This window comes from Lissotriton vulgaris, chromosome 3_1, assembly GCF_964263255.1.
Source record: "Lissotriton vulgaris chromosome 3_1, aLisVul1.2, whole genome shotgun sequence".
Classification (NCBI taxonomy): Eukaryota; Metazoa; Chordata; class Amphibia; order Caudata; family Salamandridae; genus Lissotriton; species Lissotriton vulgaris.
This window is the reverse complement of record NC_141689.1, coordinates 835,453,622-835,474,383: the sequence shown is the minus strand read 5'-3', so window position 1 is coordinate 835,474,383 and position 20,762 is coordinate 835,453,622. Positions and strand designations below refer to the sequence as shown.

Here is a 20,762-nt window from a genome sequence, read left to right as displayed (position 1 = left end):
CAGAATCCCTTGCAAACCTCAAACTTTGTAAAAAAATAAAAATCAAAAAAAGAATCCTCACTTTTCTGTGAAGTTAAGTTCCGGAATCTGCAGGGAGCCACAAGCTGCCACCACGCCAGCATTCCTCTAAGTCCCCTGCTAAAAATGGTACCTCACTTGTGTGAGAAGGCCTACTGCCAGCGACTGGAGACACCCCAAAACGTACAGTGAAGACTTCAACATTATCGAGCGCAGAACTACCTGGTTTTGCGAGGGAATCACCTGCGTTTTTGGACCCGGTTCAGCGGCCATCTGGGGAAACCTACCAAGCCCAAACATTAATGAAAACTAGACACCTATGGAAGTCCAGGGCTGTGTGGCTTGCATGGATCTCCAACATTTTCCTACAGAGAATCCCCTGCAAACCTCCCTGTTATGTTAAAAATTATTTATAGAGTGCGCATACACCGATTGGTTTCTTGGCGCTTGGTTTAGGACGTGCTGGAGCTTCATTAGTCCGTCATGCGCTTGATTTAGTCATAGGCTTGAGCAAATAGCCAGTTCTTAAGAAGCTTTCTGAATTTCATGAGGTCCATACATGCGCTAATGTTTGATGGGAGGGAAATCCAAAATCCAGGCGACAACACTACAAATCTACAGCCACCTTTTCGCTTCAGTTTGGAAGCGGGTGTGGTCAAGAGGTTCACATACGATGAGCGCAAATTGCGCACAGGTATATGCCTTTGAATGAGGTTGGAGATGAAGTTAGTGCGTGGGCCATGTAGGGACTTAAAAATCAGGCAGCCCACGTTAAAAGCATTACATTGTAAGATGGGGAAGACAATGTAGCTTCCTCATAAGGGGAGAGAAATGTTCCCACCTGGGCTACTGAAAGATCAACCTGGCAGCCTGGTTCTGAACTATCGGCAGTCTCCTGGCGAATAAAAGCTGTAAGTCATCTGCATTATTAAATGTACACACCTTCCTGTCTTTTAAGGACTGAATCAGTGAAAGGAGGTAAAGATTAAATAGATGAGGAGATAACGAAGTACCTTGGGGAACTCCACAGGTTACACTCCGTTTAAGTGCTGTGAAATGGGATAATCGGACTGACTGGGAGCGGTCCTCCAAAAACGACTATCCATCTGAGTGCTGATCCCTGAAGCCTTGCGGCTCGGACGCGATCGATCAGAATACCATGATTGACCATGGCAAATGCCGCAGGAAGGTCCAACAGCATCAGAGCCTGAGGGAAACCTATGTCTGTTTTATTCCGGAGTGTGTCCAGGACAGTCAGTTTGACTGTCTCAGTTGAGTGGGCAAGCCAAAATCCTGCGTGGCAAGGTTTGAGAAATTCCAACTGTTCGATGAAGGTACACAAGTATCTTGCTACATGAGATTCAAGTACCTTAGCCAGATACAGGAGAAGCGAGATTGGGCGATAGTTAGTCAAACTCTCTGGGTCTGCCCCAGGGTTCTTTAAGAGGGGGACAATAATAGCTTCTTTAAAGGCTCTCGGACGATGCCCTGAGCCAGTGACTCATTTAAGACAGAGGGGGCCAGCCTAGGGAGTAGAGAGAAAACCTCTTTTAAAAAATGGGAAGGACAGCTGTCCATCGAGACCCCGATTTTACTTTGGACAAAAAGTCCAGGAAGTCCAGACTGTCAATCACTGGAAACTGCTCAAGACAGTGGGAGTTTTCTGGTATAGTTCAGTGCATTAAGGATGGTGTGCTTTAAAATACTAGCTTTGATTGAGACGATTTTGTCTATAAAAAAGGTATTGAGAGAGTTACACGCTGCTTGAGATGGTGTGGATTTGACTGTGACTGTCGGGGTTCGAATGTTTGTTAATGATGGAAAAAATGTATTTCGACTCGTTAGAAGACATCACGATTTTAGCGGAAATGTACGTGGCCTTGGCTGTAGAGAGAGACGTTTTATATAGTTTAAGTTGAGCTAAGTAGACCTCTCTCTTATCAGAAGAGTAGCTACGTCTCCATCTTCTTTCAGTTTGATGGAGGGCTAATTTTAGTATTTTTAAGTCTGCCGAGAACCATTTCTGGGCTTCGTGGCGCCTAACCGATTTTTGCAGGCCACCGATAGCCATGTGGTGAGGCTTTCCACACTGGCTGCGACAATGGACTGGATGGCAGGAACTTTGTTAGTCAGTGTAGCCAGGAAGGACGTTTTATCTATACTATTCCAGTTCCTGGCCATAGTCCCTCTAGCTAATGATGGAATGATCTTAGTTATGTTGTTGAAAATAAACTGTATTAGATGGTGACCAGACCATATGCAAGGAGAGACTGTCAAGGACGACACTGTGGTGTTAACCATCCAAACATGTTCTAGGGTATGCCCCTTATTATGCGTGGCCAGCGTTACCCACTGAGTAAAATTCAGGCCACTGAGTACATCAGTCAGCTCATCGGCCTGTGGGCCATCCAGAGCATCATTAGACCAATAATTAAAATCATCAATCCGCAATATATTTGCATGGTTCATCGTGAGGTGAGCGATCTGTTCGCCCAAGAATTGGGGGAATAGAGGCATACTCAGGGGCTGTGTATAATAGAACACAAATCGAAGGAGCAGATGCAGACTCCAATTTGATGACTATATTATCCACTGAGCTTAAGGCTAACTGTGTTAATGAAGTGAATTCTATCTCCTGACATGCCCATAAACATGTCCCTAGTGCCTAGTGTGCTTTCTGCTCTCCCCGGGGGACAGATACAGGGATATTGCCCCTATCTGCCTTCCGGGGTAGGGGGGGCAGAAAGACTTTTGTGAGGGTGGGACCATTGTGATGCCTATTCTGGGCAACCCCCACCCCTACGTATAAAAAAAAAAATCAATCCCTGGTGCCTAAAGGGCTTTCTGCACCACCCCCCAGATGGGGTAGATCAGGGGCTATTGCCCCCATCTGCCTCTCTAGGAAAGCATAAAGACTGTGGCAATTTGCTTAGGGTGGTCGGGGCATTAGCATGCCCATTTTGGGCAGCCCCTACGTTTAGAAAAAAAAAAACCAATCCCTGGTGCCTAGTGTGCTTTCAGTCCCCTCCCTCCCCCATAGGCGGATCAGGGGCTATTGCCCCCATGTGCCTCCTAGAGGGGAGCAGAAAGACTGTGGCTTTTTTTTGGGGGGGTGGGAAATCAGCATGCCTATTTTGGTATCCCCCATCCCTATGTGCATAATAAAAATCCCTGGTGCCTAGCGAGCTTTCTGCCTGTTGGGGGGGGGGGGGAGGGGTGGGAGCAAAAGCTCTTGTCCAAGGGGCCACTCACCCTCCCTGGTGCCTAGTGGGCGACTAGTTTTGCTTGACCATCATTAGGGCCCTCTTTTCTCCAACCTCTCTGGCTCAGGTCAGGGAAAAGGGAGTGTTTAACACTCTATGCTTAAAACCGCATGTTTGATTGCATTTTGAAGCAATTTACCTTGCAGATCCTCAGATGACCAGCACAAACAGGGCCCCTGTGTGTGTATCACACAGGTTTCTTGCTAGATGCTTCAATTTACCATTTTAAGTAGCTCTAGACTTACGATAACCTCCTCCATGGTCGGGTGGATCTCACGGATTATTAACAAGGGTGCAACTGCAGTTACCCGACTTCTCGGATAAAACTGTCACATTAACAGCTTAGTAATTATTTTCAATATTCACTTGATGACATCTTTTAATATTAAAACCTTCATTTTTTCCATATGTACAAAGTGCTGCCAAAGCACCACAGTCTAAGTTGTCACATCAACAAGTGCTTGTTGCCCTACTCTTCCTTGTCATGAGAGGTTGTAAATTGATTTCAAATGCTCCGTATTCTTTACACTGCCTAGCTTCAGGTGGAAGACAAAATGAAACATTCATGGAGTTAAGCACAACCTGCACTCCACTTAAGATCACTTCTTCTAAAGAGGCCTCCGAGAACACTTCAATTCATCCTGGCATTTGAACAGGGATGTGAGGCTTAAAGGATTCCGCACTGACTTATTTCTTTGTTGTTTAAGACATCTGTGTTTTCCAGGTGATTTCAACAAAAAAGCTACTTTTCGCCCTCTCACCATGTAGTACGTTTCCTGCCAATATTGTGCGATTAGCAAACCGCTGCTGTTCAAGTTTAGGAGCTTTTGTTCTAAAGCCACTGCTGAGCAGTATATTCAAGAGATTTTTGGGGGTTCCTCCAGCCACAAAGGGTGAGAGAGAAATCTGCTTCTGTAATGGAACCTCCAAATTGCAGCCCAAGACGCTAACCCTGCAACCTCCGTTTGACCCAGAGCTAGGTGAAGAATCCCCATGGCTCAGGTTAAATCACAGTCTGCTCCAAAACTGCATTACCCGTCCCTCCCTCCAACTTCATCAAGTAAGACCGGTACTACCAAACTAGCTCCTGATGGAATAAAATGTGACTAGGCCTGCCACTTCCACCTTTACTCTCTCACAAACTCATCAGTGGGAGAGGAATTATGGTTCTCAATTATGCCCTCTGGAGCATACTTACACTTTATGCTTATTTTGATTGGTGCAAGAATCTGTAATTATTCTTGCTTTACCGTACAAGGCTCCATCAAGCCTCAATTCCATAAGAGGCTGCAATTTTGTAACTTTTACTGTGGCGTGTTAACCAAAGCATCCAACGTAATCCCTTAACAGCACCCATTAACAATTTAAAATACAAGATGGGTACGTAACTGTCTTTGGCAAATTAAACTTATCAGTGCATAGACAACATGAAAGCTGAAATGCCTGATCCACAGGAAACACCTACAGAGTATTGGCACTGAAATGAATGTACACCCAGGAGATACGACTACTTCCTTTTTTAAATGCCAATATCTTCTGCGGTTCGGCTTTTAAAATTGAAGAAGCAGAACTTTAACGCTAAATAAAGATTTGTATTTCAAAGATATCTTCAAGTCGGCTGGTTAATATAGACATGTGATCAAGTAGGGATACCAAATATATCGATCTATGTATTATAAAAATATTTCAGAGATATAAGACTACTTTAAATTTGCCTAACGTTTTCAGATCCAGAATCTGAAGGAAGCTGAACATGTAGAATTATAGCTGGGGAACAGTGAAAAGCAAGGATGTTTTTCACCAAGTGGTACAGAGTGACATCAAATGGACGGCGTGAAAAAAGCTTGAGTTGTCTAGGTTGACCAGAACCCCAAGGTTAAAAACATCCCTTTTATTCAAATTTTACCCATCTATAATTTTAGGTTATGTATGGGCTCCAAAATAGTCTGTCCCTTCTTTGAATTGCTATGCAAGGGCCCAGGGGTAATACGAGGCATAAATAACATAGCATCTTCTCCCTGTCCCAAATGTTTAAAAAAAATAATAAAGCCTGACCTCCTGCCTCCCATTATCACCAAACTCTATGCCTTCCCTCCTTTATGCTGTAATAGCATTCATGAATAACTTTTGTTTCTCACTGCTGCTTTGTCATAGCAGTAAATAACCACATATAGAATATGGTATTCACATAGCGGCGCTGAGGGAGGCCCAAACAGAACCTGTAGAATTTTAGGTAATAGTGACTAGCAGGGTTGTTTTTACACAGATTTTAGGAGTTACATCAACTAAACACGTCATTCAGCACCAAGAGATGAAAACAATATCCCTCTTCCGCATCTAGAACATAATTTCACGTTATGTATGGCCCAATCAAACCATTTGCCTCTGCTTTCTACTGCTACACAGGGGAAAAGGATTGATGGGGGAATCAGACATATTATGGCCCATCCTCGCTTTCAAATGAAGCAATACATAACATAATTACCCACAGAAATTTCAGAATTAATTTCTGAAGTGCAACAGTTACTAGCAAACAATGAATCTCATAGCAAGCCCACTATAAGTTAGGAGATTCTTAATACTTTATTTCATGACATATCGGTAAATTCCAGAATAGGCTGCGGGGTGCTCAGTGCTCCAAGTGATTACACAAAATAGTTAAAGTGAAACACAAATTTACATGCAGAGAGGTATGGGTGGCCAGGAAATTTGGCTTTTACAGCAGTAGTCTAACATAGACGATCAAATAACCACATCAGATCAAAGCTGGGCTATAGGACATTTAGTACATCACTTGAAGGCGTCTTTCAACGTCCTATGAGAGGATAGCTTCACCTGCAGTCAATTTTACAATATAGGATATGGATGCCCAACTACAACACCACTCTCGTCCATTTATTATTTGTTCTAGTTCAATTTTTGTGCCCTTTTTCACGTTCACGAATTCTCCCTCAATTCACCATTACAAATAATTTTATTTTACAGATCTAGTCAATATGTAAATGTTTCACATGGCATCCCGATTTTTTAAGACTTTGATATAGCCGGTAGAATTCATTTTAGCTTTAAGTCGATAACTCCATTAAAGTGAGTGTTTATGCTTAACAGAGACAAAACTTAATGTTGAAAGCACCATTAAAAAGATTTTAAACTGCTTTAGTTTCAAACAGATCTAAGTATAGTGCAATGCAAACAGTCACTGTCCGCTGGCTTCTTTCAGTGCAGATGATCACTCTCTACTTCATGTTGAACTAAGCTGGACCCTAAACTGTTCCTCTTGCTCCTTTGCTGCCTTCCAGACTCAACACCTGAGTCTAGTACGAGCTCAGCATACCACCAGAAGACCCTGGCTAAAAATCTACGCACCCTTATCGAGACCAGCTAAATTATGCACACTATTTTTAACACTGCACTAACAGAGGAAACAGCACCTTTTGAAGTAGGAGGGTCAACACAATTTGAAGAAAGAATACATGTATGTTAAATTTATTTTTTATCATGCATGACGAATTAAAACCATTACATGTACGGACAATTTGTATACAAATGGACACAAATTATCCAAAATCATCTAATATCAACTCATCTATTAGTGCAGCTACGAAGCAAAAAAATAAGTATAAAAAGCGCTATAAACACATATAAAAGGACTTTAATTATGTTTTGATTAATTCATGTCAAACACTCCTGTGGACCCAGTTTTGTGCCCAACAGCAGGGGCTTCGGCTTCTGAATAAAACCACAAACAGATTAGATAAATCTTTGGCATGTGGGTCAACCTAAATACTGGTAAGACTTCCTATACGTCATCTACTTTTTCAAGGCCAACTGTAAAATATATTAACAGTTTCCGGCCCGCTATCCCTTTGTTGTCCATCGCCCAGCTGTCAGAGTTCACCTAGTTCATTCAGTCCAAAGATTTTCAGGCCACTGAGGGGTAGCAGACTACTAGGTTTCTCAAAACTCCGTTTTCGTTGATGGGTCCTAATGTACTGATTTTTAAGCAATATGACTAATTGAGTCTCTGCACTACACCTAGTTTCTTTGACACAACACCAAAGATTTAATCTGCTGAACATTATGATATTCTTAGGGTTCGGGCCTCAGTGACAGCGTGTTTACATGACAGAATTCCACGGTTATTAAACTGTCTGTGCAGAAAGACCTTTGTTTCCTTTAATAAGGTAGAACAAATGCAGACAATATGAATTACTGATTCACTTTGACTCCTGCAAAGTCTGCACGTGTTTCATACACTAGTCCTCAGCCACTTAGCATGAGAAGATCGAAGAACCGCACTGCCATAAACTTGCACTTCTTGGCATTTGAGAAGGTGCTCCCTAGATAAGCCGGGGGGGGGGGGGTTATTCAGCATAAGAGTTTATTACCATCCAGGGGTGAGATCACATGGCCAGTATGTTTTTATCCCCTAGCCATAGCAGAAACTTTTGACCTTTGTTGATGGCTTTTTTGTTAAACATACTGTGGAACATGAGCTTCCAAATCTCTCTTGCTACAATGCATTTAGGTTCTCCTTTAAATGAAGGCCATGAGCTGATTTTTCACCAAGATAGCTTGGCTAGGCGATCTTTCTTGGCAGCTTGCAGCTTATAGCATAATACCTGTATCTCTCAGATGTAGTACTGACCCATTTTTTAAGCCTGCCTTTCCAGCTCAACAATTGGAAAGATCAGCTGTTGCCCAAATGTAACCATTCTCGAAGATGAATAATTACATGGACTTTCTCCAGATAAAGACCTGGTAAAGGGTTCAAGTTGGTTCTCGTCAATGTACTGTACTGACAGAGAAGATTGCGGTGTCTAAAGTCTATTAAATGTTAAAATAGATAGGGTCATTTTAAAATTGATGATGAAAGAACCTTCCCCTTTCTATCCTTCTCACGTCTACTCATCAATAGCTCTTGTAGTGTTTCACATGGATCATCATGGTCACACTTGTTCTTTAATGTGTAGGTCTCCTGACATCAATTATATCCATTCAATATTTTTGATTTGTCTTCAATACTTACTCAAATTATACCTAGATCGCTCACCAACTAAGAAGCTTCACCACCCCACCCCCGAAGTGGTGTGTTCAATATTGCAGCCAAATAGACTAATGCGCTGAAAACTATAACGCTCATAAAGTTTTGCAGCAAGACTTATCAAAAGGTTTGCCAACTCACAAACAGTTAAATTGAATATGGAGCTGCACACAGAAATGGTTGTAACGACTGGCAGACAAACTGCTCCTGCAAAATAAATGTAGTCTGAGTCAGTTTGAGCCAATGTTATAGTAATGCTATAATTCAGCCAAAATCAGGCGGGAGACAAATCCTCGCCAAGACACACCACTGGAATAACCTGCAGTTTTTCCTGACATTCTGCACAACCTTAGCTTTGAAAATACTTTAAAACCTAGAAGCTCAACATGAACACTGCCGTGTAGCAGTCGCGTCTCTAGCGCCAAGAGGCACTTGTTGGTAAAAGCTACAACGCAAAAAGGCACTTGTTGGTAAAAGCTACTACGCAACAAAAACACACACACAAAACATCTCCCATAATCGTTTTAGTTACACCTCAATTTGTAAAGAAAATTTCAAAACGTCTTTATCCTGCGCAAGCCTGCTATGCAGACAGTCCTTTATGATAGATTTTATTTGCTTATCTTTATCATCTGTGGTGATCTTTTGCTTCACACGTGTAATAAGGTACAAAAGTGTGTCCAAAGCAATGCCTCCGACGCATAAAACGTGTCCCTCTTTTCCTAGATGTACACTATAGACTATCTGAACGGTGTGAACATGCTAATTTACTCAATATCGAGAACTGCCCTTTCAAAAACGGACGTTGGAGGTCCACGGCCTTTGCGCCAAGACCTCTCTGCTTCGACGTGAATCATCCCCCTCTCCTCTGAACACACCCTGCCCCGAGCACATTCTTTACACGTGATCCCGAGCACATTCCTTACTCAACGTAGGAAACGAAGGCAACTCTCAATAGCGTCTGTACTTTTGAACCCAATCGAGTCAGTCCAAAAGCGGTCTTAGATTATAATAAAGGAGAACGGCAAGTGTGTGTAAAAGAGTGCGAGGCGGGATGTGGCAGAACAAGACAATCCATCTGACACGTTTTACGGGAAACAACGAGGTTTGTTTTTTCGTGTTACTTCGTAGAATTAAACGTTTCTGTTGGTAGTAACCCCCAGGAACTAGCACACGTGTTGCACATATGTATTGTAAACATTAACTAAGCAGTGTATATACTTTCTTCATTTTATTAGTGTATATACACATTAAATAGCGCATATTTTAAGACATGGGAACGGTTATGAAAAACAAACAAATTAATTACAAATATATATTTCAGGAAAAAAAACGATGCAAGGGTACAAAAGGTGCTTTGTTTTTTTTAAAGTAGGAAACACGAACTCCAAGGTGTTTTCTTAACTATTATAGTTAAAACGGCATGACAAGTACAGCCAATTCAATGTAAACTTTTGGTCTCGCAGGCCACAACTAAAAGTGTGGCAAAGGAGCTTCCTCTAAACTGCAATATTCAACACTTGCAGGCCAACACAGCCAGAAAACTGAAGGCATCCTAAACTCTATACCTTGAGGTCTCAATCTGGAAGGAGCGTTTTGTAAGAGTCTGTGGCTGGGTAGAAGCTGCTGAGTTTAGCTATAAACCACTGGTGTTGAAAAATCCTTATGCAATTCGGGTACATGGTACACCATCGCTAACGTAATGGCTCGTAGACTATTAGATACAGAACAGTTAAATACTATTTAGAAAGTACTCACACCGAGTTTATCAAGTTTATAAATTGTGGCATTTTGGCTAATCTACTGCCTTCTGTAAATCCAACTTGGAAAAAATCTCGGTAAATCACAGTCAAAGAGGGAGGGAGCAAATGAGAGAAAGAAATCTCGGAAGTTAAGATAAAGAAGAGCATTCAAAAGAACAAGAAAAACGATGCAGAATGATGGCCAATGTGACAAAGCTGTACGGACATGGACCCCCTAGAAAAAATACAATTGCATGGCTACCGTAGGAATGGCAGCCAGGGAAGGTTTCCACCTACCCGCAACCTATCCTAGCCAAGCATAGCAGCATAACCGGTCCCCGAATATCCGTGTTATATGATGCCCTCAAATCTTTTGGTGAGGAATGGAGTTAGGGTCAAGGGTGGTGAGGAACAGCCTGGTGCAGGCACACGGGCCCCAACTGCAGCAGCACAGAAGTAAGTTTCCAAAGGTACCCCCTCATAGCCTGGAGCACTGCTTTGCCACTCCAGGGAACCCTAAGGTAGCACATGAAGTAGTAGTCTGTAAACAAGGCAATAGTAGTCAGTAAACAATGCAGCAACTACGACCCGGACCCCCACGCACAGTTCAGCAGTGTGGTGGAAAATAGGATGCTAGTATCACCATGCACCTTCTTCTACATGGAGTTCCTCATCTCCTTCACCAGTCCTACAAGGATGCCCCTGGCTAACAGCGAATAAACAGGTGAGCAACCCAATATACCCTTGCGGGCTCGGGCAAAGTTAATACAAAGAGAGTTGGCCAGCAAGGGATTTTGTTGATTAACTAATTTACAGCACCATAGGGACCTGTATTATATCATGGTACCCGGGTATGGAATAAGTCAATGGCTGTTTTTGGATTTGTTAATTTCTTGAAAAGAGTCCAGTAAAATCAGAACAACACAGTGTTACCACACTAACACCATATATACATTAAATAGAAAATTTTAAGTAAATTTTAAGTAAAAAACGGAAAGACCAGGATTTTGTGTTATTGGAGTATTATTATTCAAATCAGGCAGGGTACATACATAGATATTATTTAGATATTCAAGGTATTGGTAGTATCATCCTTAAACATATCTAAACATTAAGTCCAAACTGCGCAAAACCACCAGTCCTACAAGGATGCCCCTGGCTAACAGCAGCAAGAAGATTAATTTCAAAGCACAGTACCTACCAAGGAAAGGAATCACTATATCTTAAAAAAAAATGTCATTGTATATATATAACATTGCTCCAATTCAGGCAACCCCTTCATATCGTCATAATATCTATCTTACGATAAAGAAGCCACAGGAAAATCTTCTCTTCCGATCCACCCTGCCAAACTTAGGAACTCTATATCGGCCAAGAGCTACTGCATCTAAGAACATTTAAAGACTGGAAGAGAGGTGAAAATCTGTCTGTTCCCAAACCCGTCACTCCAAATTGCCTATCCCACACCCTGAGACATCATAACAATCAAATAGATAATAACCGCTAGGGAATACAATCTTTAGCCACCATTTTCTCAAAATGTGATTTTCACCCCAAGTCACCTACCCCGCTTCTGGCCTGCTGCTTTGTTAAGGAACCCAGGGTATCTGCAACCAAGATATGCCACAGCATAAACACCTGTCCCTTTTTAGTGCAGATAATCAGACATGAGATGGAATAACCTCAGAATGGTCCTGTGAGCCAGTGTCCTATCTCAGTCCACCAAAGCTAACCACCATACAGAACTGGGAAAAGCGGAATACAAAGTAGCAGTACTACAGAAATAAAGCCAAACAATGCAGACCAACATAGGGCTCTATCTCCCAACCAAGCTGATTATATAGAACTGTATCACAGTCCGTATAAGTAGATATTTGACACATTTTCCCCCTAACAGATACCGGTTCAGCCTCCTAGCATTGGTCAAAATTACTGCAGCAACCAATACAGGAGCAGAGCAGAAATCTATTACAATACATAAAAATAGCACAATGCGACCTGTCGGCCTGACTAACAATGCTGTCATACCTCAAAACATATGCCACGCATCTATCCCTCACTATCCTGTCATTAAACTTTGCATCCCTTAACACGATGGTCGCACCTTGCTGGTCATCATCCACAGCACAGAAACATTAGCCACATAGGATCAATACCAAGATAGCACTCTTCCAATCATACAGTTTACACAGTGTAGCATGCTACCAGCGTCAACAATCACCTCTCCCAGGGCTGTAAGCACTACATAAATACTACAATACAAATGACATAGCCTTTCGAAGGTTAAAGCTGCTGCCAGTATTCAGGAAAGGTTCCCAAGTAACTTCTTGCCACGCTACTTTTTGGCTAGTATGTGCTATACATATACTATATACATCCATACACATACCAAGCAGCTGTTTGATTGCCGAACTTAAGGCCTTAATGACCTGTCATTTTACATCCCACTCCATGCGGATTCTCCGAGCCCTACACCGGCAGCCATTAGAATCCGCAATGTGGTGCAGTGAATGTCATGGGGACTTCTTAACTCTGATATACATATTCAATACCAATCAATGCGTGGGACTGATCAAAGCAGCCACGGAATTTGTTCATCTTGCATCAGCCGAGTTCAAGGATGTACCGTAAGGATTATGCTCACCACTCTCCTTTGACAAATTTTAAGTTGCCATCCCTGAGTGGACTATGACCATTCCAAGTGAGGAACCGAGTTTGGACTTAGAATTTTTATCAAGTGTTTCGTGAAAGCATTACAAACAATACAAAAAGCAGCACAGGTGAGATGCGATGGGATGCCACTCAAATGCTAAAGGAAAACGAGAAGAGAATAAAAGAAGAAGAGGGGAGCAAGTATGATTAGAACCGATAAAGATGAAAAAGTGAAAGAGAAGGAAGACATGGGGAACACACTTGAGAAGTAGAGGATAGAGTGCAAGAGCGTAAGTAAAGTATGGAGGAGATGGATGAAAGGGAGTAACCAAACTAGGAACAGACTTGAAGATCAGATACAAGTTATGAGACTTCAAGCAGGAAAAGAAGATACCCCTAAAACAAGCAGTAACATTGCGTCAGTATAGTGAAAATGAAAGTAAATGCCGACTGAGAATTGGAAATGTTTAAAAAGGAGGGTGTAGGATAGATCAGTGAAATAAAGGTTAGAGCAACAATGCAGACAAAAGAACATATTATTTTGAAAGTAAAGTCTGGGTGAGAAGAAAAGGCGGAAAGATTAAGTTAGAAGCTTCTTCTCGGCGACTAAGACCCAACTCAAGACTCATATCACGGGGGGGACAACAGGCCAGATTGCGGTAGGACGTACTTACACGCTCGTTCAATGCAGGTGGATTTGCCATTCCGGATACAAAATTATACTTTTGCTGTGCACAGGCACATTATGCCGCATTTTGGATAAAACCCCCACCCTTCATGCCACATCTCGCAATTGTAGATGGTTACATGGCCCCTACCCCAAGTACTGCCCATCTCAGCACCCAAGCAGTCTCGCAACACCTAACTCCCACCACAGTCCAATGCACCGTCAGCGCATGGCATGACCTGGCTAAAGCTACACAATGCACACTAATGTATTCCTCGCTTCTGCCCCTTCCCGGGCGGAAAGACATCCCGGTTAAGAAGGAGGGCGGCTGCCGCTGGCTTCTTCGTAAACTCTCTATTCACACCTCGGGCCACCTTTACACTGGGGGGGGGGACATTCAGCACTAGCAAGGAATTCTTTAAAGATACAAATCCAACCCCCGTGGAACGTTTCTATTACATAAGGCTCCGCCAGGACGTAAAGACCATCACACCCACCTTTCTACTTGAGCCTCCACCTATGCTTCCACTACATGTGCTATTGCAACAAGACGCCCCCGCAAATGTGTTGTCACTCTTATATCGTACAGTCCAAAATGACAGGGAATATAGACCTCCCTTGGCCCGTCAGAGGTGAGGAGAAACTGGGGTATCCCCTCACTGAGGAAACGTGGACATATTGCTGTAGGCAAACAGGCGATATATCCACTAGTAGATTCCGTATTATCCACTACAAATATGTACACCACCTTTATCACACGCCTGCGCGCATGCACCGACTGAAGATATAAGATAACGATCGCTGCGGGCGAGGACTTTTTACTTGTGGCCTTGGACTATCCGCCTTTACAGCGATACTGGACGGAGGCCCTGACTGCGCTGGACGTTATGACGGGCCTACACATCTCTGCGGATCCCCTCACCACCTTGTTAGGATACACTGGGCCCCTGGCTGTTAAAGTGCGCAGAAACGCCTCCCTTGCGATCCTGTTTGCAAAAAGGAGAGTCGCCTGTAGATGGGGCAGTGGGAGAGCGCTGAAATGTAAAGACTGGCTTCAAGACCTAATCTATTGCCAAGAGCAACTACACACATATGCAGACCTTCAACCTCCCTCATCACTCAAGAGACATTTGGGGCCCCCTACACACTTATTTACTGGAGCACACAGCTGACGTGGACGACGCGGCGTCGTAGTGGGCACCTAACACCTAACTGACGCCTCTATAGGCCTCGGCCGCACACTTTCCCACATTGGCTACAATGGGACACCATGTGACGCTACTCCGCACATTCTTACTGCCTGAACAACACCATAACCTTTGTTATGTACCGGATGATCATTGTATATTAGTGTATGCACTCCTCTCCATCGTTTTCTCTTTTTCTCTCTTCTCTTTTAATTGTTAGCATTTTACACAGTTGGATCATAATACAATTGCTGTCTTTACAACCTCATACTCCTTCCAACGCGGCCGGCCCGGAAGGGTTGTAGGCGGATTTCTGTATACTCCCCCACCCTGATGAGATATCATCGATACGCACATGTCATCGCAATGCCGGCCAGTTTGTGGATGAAGGCAGATTGCTGTGATCTTTGCCTTTTTTGTTCTCAATAAAGGTTTTTGAAAATAAAAAAAAATTAAAAAGTTAGAAGCGCCAAGTGGAAACATACGTAATGTGTTACAAGCAGTGGTCGAAGTGGGTGGGATTGTCAGGGCACGGAGTGCCCCTACCTCTTTAATTTCATAGAGTCCGTTCCAGAATTTTTTCATTTTGAACATGCGTCCCAGGACGGCAGAATTAGCCAAGGCCTGTAGATAAGGCTCTGCATTCGTGGTCGTTCGGGGACGGGCGAGTGGGCAGAGAAGGAAAGGGACTCTTGTCTTTTCCTTCTTGCCCAGAGAATACAAAAACAGTGTCCACTTCTGCTCTGCAGCCTCAGCTGCCCCCCTTTCTTTCTTTCTTTTATCCCTTCTCTTTCTGTATAGCAACTCCTCCAAACGTACTGAAACCCGTGACTTCAAGAAACGGTTCTCACCCTCTCTTTCCTACTTTCGTTTATTTGTTCCCCTGCGAAATGGATCCAAAAAAGAAAAACAGTTTTGCTGGATTGGGAAATAAATGTCCTCTTTTTCTGACATTTTTCTATTCTAAAGTGCAGCCTCTGAAATAATAGGTTCAAAATTAGAAAAATAAATAAATAACTAAATAAAGCAAAACAGAGTGGTTGCAAAGTGGCTCGATTGATTTATTCACACGCAAACATAGCGCCACTCTACAGAGTTTGCCAGTGAAGCACTACTTTTGTTTTCTAGTCTCTCTTTGAATAGCATGGTTTTCCCCAGGCGGAGAACTCTTGCACAAATGTTGGAGGTACTGCAATGTGTGGATTAGAAAACAAAATGTTCTGGGATGTGGTCTTTTTACCATACTACTTACGTTTTGTAAAGATATAAGCAATGAACCTTGAAATGGGTCCATTCCGTGCCCTGTAGTCATGTCCTTAACTTTTCAGACAAAAGTACTCACTGATTTCTGAATAGTGAGTGTAAAAGCATTAAGGTAACCGTGTTGTTCCTGCTTACAATTCACATGCTTTACTGAATTTTGCATTTCCTACGAGTGTTTGCTTTTTCCAGGACGTTGTGACTTTTTTTTTTGTGCAGCATATTTCCCTTGTCTAGTGGGTAATTTAAATTGAGCCGCATCCAGGTGTTTATAGCGGGACACAATTGGGTTGTAGTTGAAGGCAGTGTGACTGTCTCTCAGTAGGACAGTATGGTGTTCATTGGGGGAGAGGATGTGGGACTATGGTCAGAGCTGCTGAATTTGGAACTGGGGAACCAGGTTCAACCTTCATGAGCAGTCCACCAGACTACTCTCCTGAGGGAGCATATTCCAGTGCTAGACCTTAAAATGCCAGCTAGACCTTAGAAGCCCTGGTGTCTTAGCACCAGTAGGTAGTCCCTAGTGGTGGCAAGTGGGTTAACCTTGAAGGCCTGTACACCACAATCCATACTGAAGTTCATGTCCAGTCTTGGGACAGGCCTGTGACGCAGCACACCCTAGAGCAGTGGTCTTCAAACTTTTTCATTCCGCGCCTCCGCCCACCCCCCTACAGTGTCGAAAAACAATTCGCCGGGCCCTTTCAAAATATTTCACAATTATTCTATTTAACTGGCAATGTTTAAATATGTCTAGACTTATTTAAACATTGTAGCTAAGTTCTGTCGGTGTTTTAGAAATGCAAACAAATACATGATTTCCAAACATACTATTCCGGTTAGGCTGGCCTTGCTAATGTGCAAAGGAACCACAGTGTGGTTATTCAAAATAGTAGTGTGGGTCTTGGAGAAAATTTGAAGTCCCTTCCCTTTTGAAACCTTCTCCCATACAGGATTTAAATGACAAAGGATGTTAATGATGGCCCATTACAGACAGGCTTACTGCTGCTCATTTTTTTAGGCTGAAAACAAAGCCTAATGTTTCTTCTGGCCAGAGCCTGGCGACCCCCCTGGGATCACTTAAGGCCACCCTAGGGGGGTCCGCCCCCCAGTTTGAAGACCTCTGCCCTGGAGCAACAGTGACTCTACCACTGAGGTCACAGAACCCTTGAGAAGGGCTGGCTCTAGAGCGGTGCGTCCGGTGTGATCTGACTTTGTGTGGGGGCATCATGTGAGCAAGTATATTATATTTCTAAAAACACTTGCTGCCTCATTTCTGGCCTCCAGCAATTTTCGGCAACAAAAAAAACTGGTGATTAATGTTCTTCCTAGAGAGAGATCAGAGTTTTGTCTAGTGGAAGTTTGGACTCATCCCAAGGTATGGCAGAGTGTTAATATGCCTGCTGCAAAGAACGAGTACCATGCAGATCACAAAGTGCATATAATGTAAATAGGTCAGTGAGTTACTGCTTTTGTCAGAGAGATCCTTTAGTTACTTGCAGTATATAAGTTAAAATCCTAACAGATAACAATGAGCTATGAACTGTGATCAACGAGCTGCATGCAAACTGCAAGTTATAGATTAAAGCGTTAGGTTTTCCCCCCCAGAATTTCATTATCCTAATGTTGCAAAAAGTGTTCTTTTGGATAGAAATCAATTCTGATTATTAAAGACAACCCGCAACCTTGGTATTACGTTTTAAATTCTGAGTTTGTGTTTCTCCAGACCAATCACTATTAAACTATTCTGCCTACTAGTATGGTTGTCATGCGACTCCTACACCTTGTAGTCCTTAGTCTTGTGTAACATTTTCTATACAGTGATTTACACATGTATAATTAATTGTCTCTGTGTAATGTGTGTGATGTGAAGTGCTCGGACACCCTACACTAGTATGAGTGGCGCTTAAAAATCAAATTAAATGCATCTGAGAGAGAGAGTGTGGTTATGGAGACTTGAGGGGTTTTGTTAAAGGATGGTAGTGAGGCAATCCATGGAGGAGGTGGTCACTGGGGGGCATTAACAAACATTATTGCACAGTGCGCCCCCTGAGTACCCATTGGTACCTCCATTGGCTTTGTTTGAGCAGTTTCACCAGGGATCGGCAATGCAGGATTTGCAAGGACACCAAACTAAGTTTGCAAACTTCACAGTCTCTCTGCTTCATTCACAGGCACTTTTAACTTATGCTGCCTGCTTTGGGGGCACTGGAATTATGCAGCAAAGAAGACAAAATGATGCTGCAGTGTTGACTAAATTATGCAGCAAAAAATAAAAAGGCTGCAGCGCAATGCCGTATATTTTCTGATATTTTATTATTGTGACATATGTACACAGTCTCTGGAAAGATTTTGCCTTATTAGAACCAATGAATGAATGAATGAATGAATGAATGAATGAATACACAACTTTTAAAGCGCTCACTTAGCCCAAGGGCATCAAGGTGCTAGATACATATCAGTATGCAGATAGACGAGGAAACACTCAAACCAGCCCCTCAGGGAACAACCAGGTCTTTAAAGTCTGACGAAAGCATGTGAGGGATCTTTGACCCGAGAGATCATCAGGGAGGGAGTTCCACAAAATAGCAGCAGCAGTTGAAAAAGCTCTCCCTCCCCAAGTCGTCCTTTTAAACCTCGGGACAATGAGGAGATTTTTTCTTGATGACCTGAGATTCCTCGTGGGAACATAATGCTGAAATACAGTGGGCCAAGGCCATAGTAGGCATTGAGAGTGAGGCAGAGAGCTTTAAACATGATTCTGCCCTCCATCGGGAGCCAATGCAGCAAAAGAAGGGAAGACGAGGCAGAGTGGTGTTTAGGCAGGTCCATCGCCAGCCTTGCAGCAGCGTTTTGCACAAGCTGCAAGTGCCGCAACTGTCCTTTGTTAATGCCCAAGTACAGGGAATTGCTATAGTTCAATCTGGACAGTATTAATGCAATTACGACTAGTTTGCATGCCACAAAGGAGAGGAACTGTGAGATTTTCCTAATGAGCCTAATTCGCCCAAAGCAGGTAGCCACTGTCCAGTGCAACATACAAATGCATCAGTGAGACAGGTGATCAGTCAACCTTTGCAAAGAGCCATCCACTTTGCAGCAACACAACTTTTGATCCGCTCGAGCTACAAAACAATGTATTAGTTAAAATTGTCAGATTATGCAGCAGATCTTGTACTATGTGGCAAATAAGGCAGAGCCATAATTATATAGAAAACATTTTTAAACTAGGTTATTTCGCCATTCATGTTTGAATTGCACTTGTGGAAAAAGGGAGGAGAAGTGCCGATGACAGAAATTCCATGGCTCGGAGACATATGGCTTGTCCTTTCACTTTTTAGCGTATTTGGGACATTCTGTGATTGGAAACATATCCCACTTTGTGAATTACTTTAATGTCAATAACTCATATTAAACCTTAAGTAATCATGAATATCCATTGGTTGAATTAAATAACATAACCTGCTGTAACTGTGCGGTGAAATGCCAAACAAATACTAAGAAAAATGGGGATGTTTTGCGCATTCTGGCAACCCCTCTGACTCAGCCCACTGACCAAATTCTTGGGTTATTCTGCGCACACAGTTCCCCAACTTTTTTCCCCCAGCTTCGACCACTGGTTGCAAGAGATACCGAAAGTGATACTGGATTATCAATACGTATATAAAGGGAAGGATGAAAAGGAGATGAAAACAGGAGATCGGGGAGGAGCACGAATTCGGATATTATGAAGAGAGAAACTACAAAAACACATCATACTTAAAGATGAGTTAATCCACACATTATGCATTATCAGAAAAGGGGTAAAAACGTAACGGGCAGAACCAGCTCCAACGAATATAACAAACATTTGAAAAGTGTTCTTCTAAGTCCTAAGGACTTAACTAGGGATAAGACGTTTTTAGGACGTGCTCTGAGCGCTTGATATTGTACCCCGGAAAGGGAGGAGTGTGGCGGGGATAGATTCAAGGATAGGCAACCATATGAAACAAGCCAGAATGCTGCAACTGCGGCTCCGGACCTCAGCTCTGGAGGATCCACCCGCAGCATCGCAGTCCAAAGGGACCCTGAACGTAGGCAAAACACGAATAAACAGCAGTAACCCTCATATATCGCCACATGCGCAATACACCCCGTCAATACATCTGTGCCAAACCATCGCCATCAGTATTCACACCTGTCCCATCCCCTGCACTCACCGCACCAGCCTCCTTCATGATGATCCTCTTAACCAGCATGATGCGGGCTCCGGGGCTGCGGCGCTTCTTGTCGGGGCTCATGCTACCTCCATGTTGCGGGTGGGCCGGGCTGCTGCTGCTAGTGTCGATGGTGGGGGGCGAAGACCCGAATCGGACATAGGGTGCCGCAGTTTCTGCTGCCCCAGGCTCAGGTCCAATGCAGACAGGCACACCGTTCCCCTGTCCCTCTACCTCTCCCCGGCGCAGAGCGGCGGCTCCCGGGGAAGAGGCCGGCAGCGCTCGGGGCCTGGCGGCGGAATCCAGAGTGTTAGCTGCCCGGCCGCGAGCCACCTTCCGCCTAGCGACCAACCTCCTCCTCCACCCACAGCCTCGAGCCACCTACAGCCGCCAAGCATAAACCCCAGCTCCTCTTCGGATCTGACACCGGCCGCTCTGACACACCGCCGGAAGTACGTCACCCTCGCCCTGCTGACTGACAGCTATCACCCTAGCAACGCTTGCAAAAGACCAGAAGAGGAAATGGCGAAACTAGCAGGAAAAACAGAAGATGGACAAAAATAGAAGCTGCGCGTTAGCTAGGGAAATAAGTGATTGTAAGAATGGGTGTCACGCGATGGTTGAAGTTAAAATGTTTATTATAAACATAGAAAAGCCCACCAGTGAGGAGAGCAGAGCACCTCCAGCACCGGTCAGTTCAGCATCAAATTGAAGTCTAACCCATTCTAATCACTCA

At 43.5% G+C, this 20,762-nt stretch overlaps 1 protein-coding gene across 1 annotated transcript in view; it reads right to left on the bottom strand.

Moving 5' to 3' along the window:
- Positions 1-20,528, bottom strand: part of LOC147727102 (solute carrier family 71 member 2-like) — a 347,082-nt gene extending 326,554 nt beyond the window's left edge. Inside the window, exon 1 of the mRNA XM_086961153.1 lies at positions 20,030-20,528. Within this exon, the coding sequence (XP_086817279.1) occupies positions 20,030-20,110 (81 nt within the window). The 5' untranslated portion in view covers positions 20,111-20,528. The remainder of the gene's footprint in view (positions 1-20,029) is intronic.
- Positions 20,529-20,762: the final 234 nt, after the last annotated feature.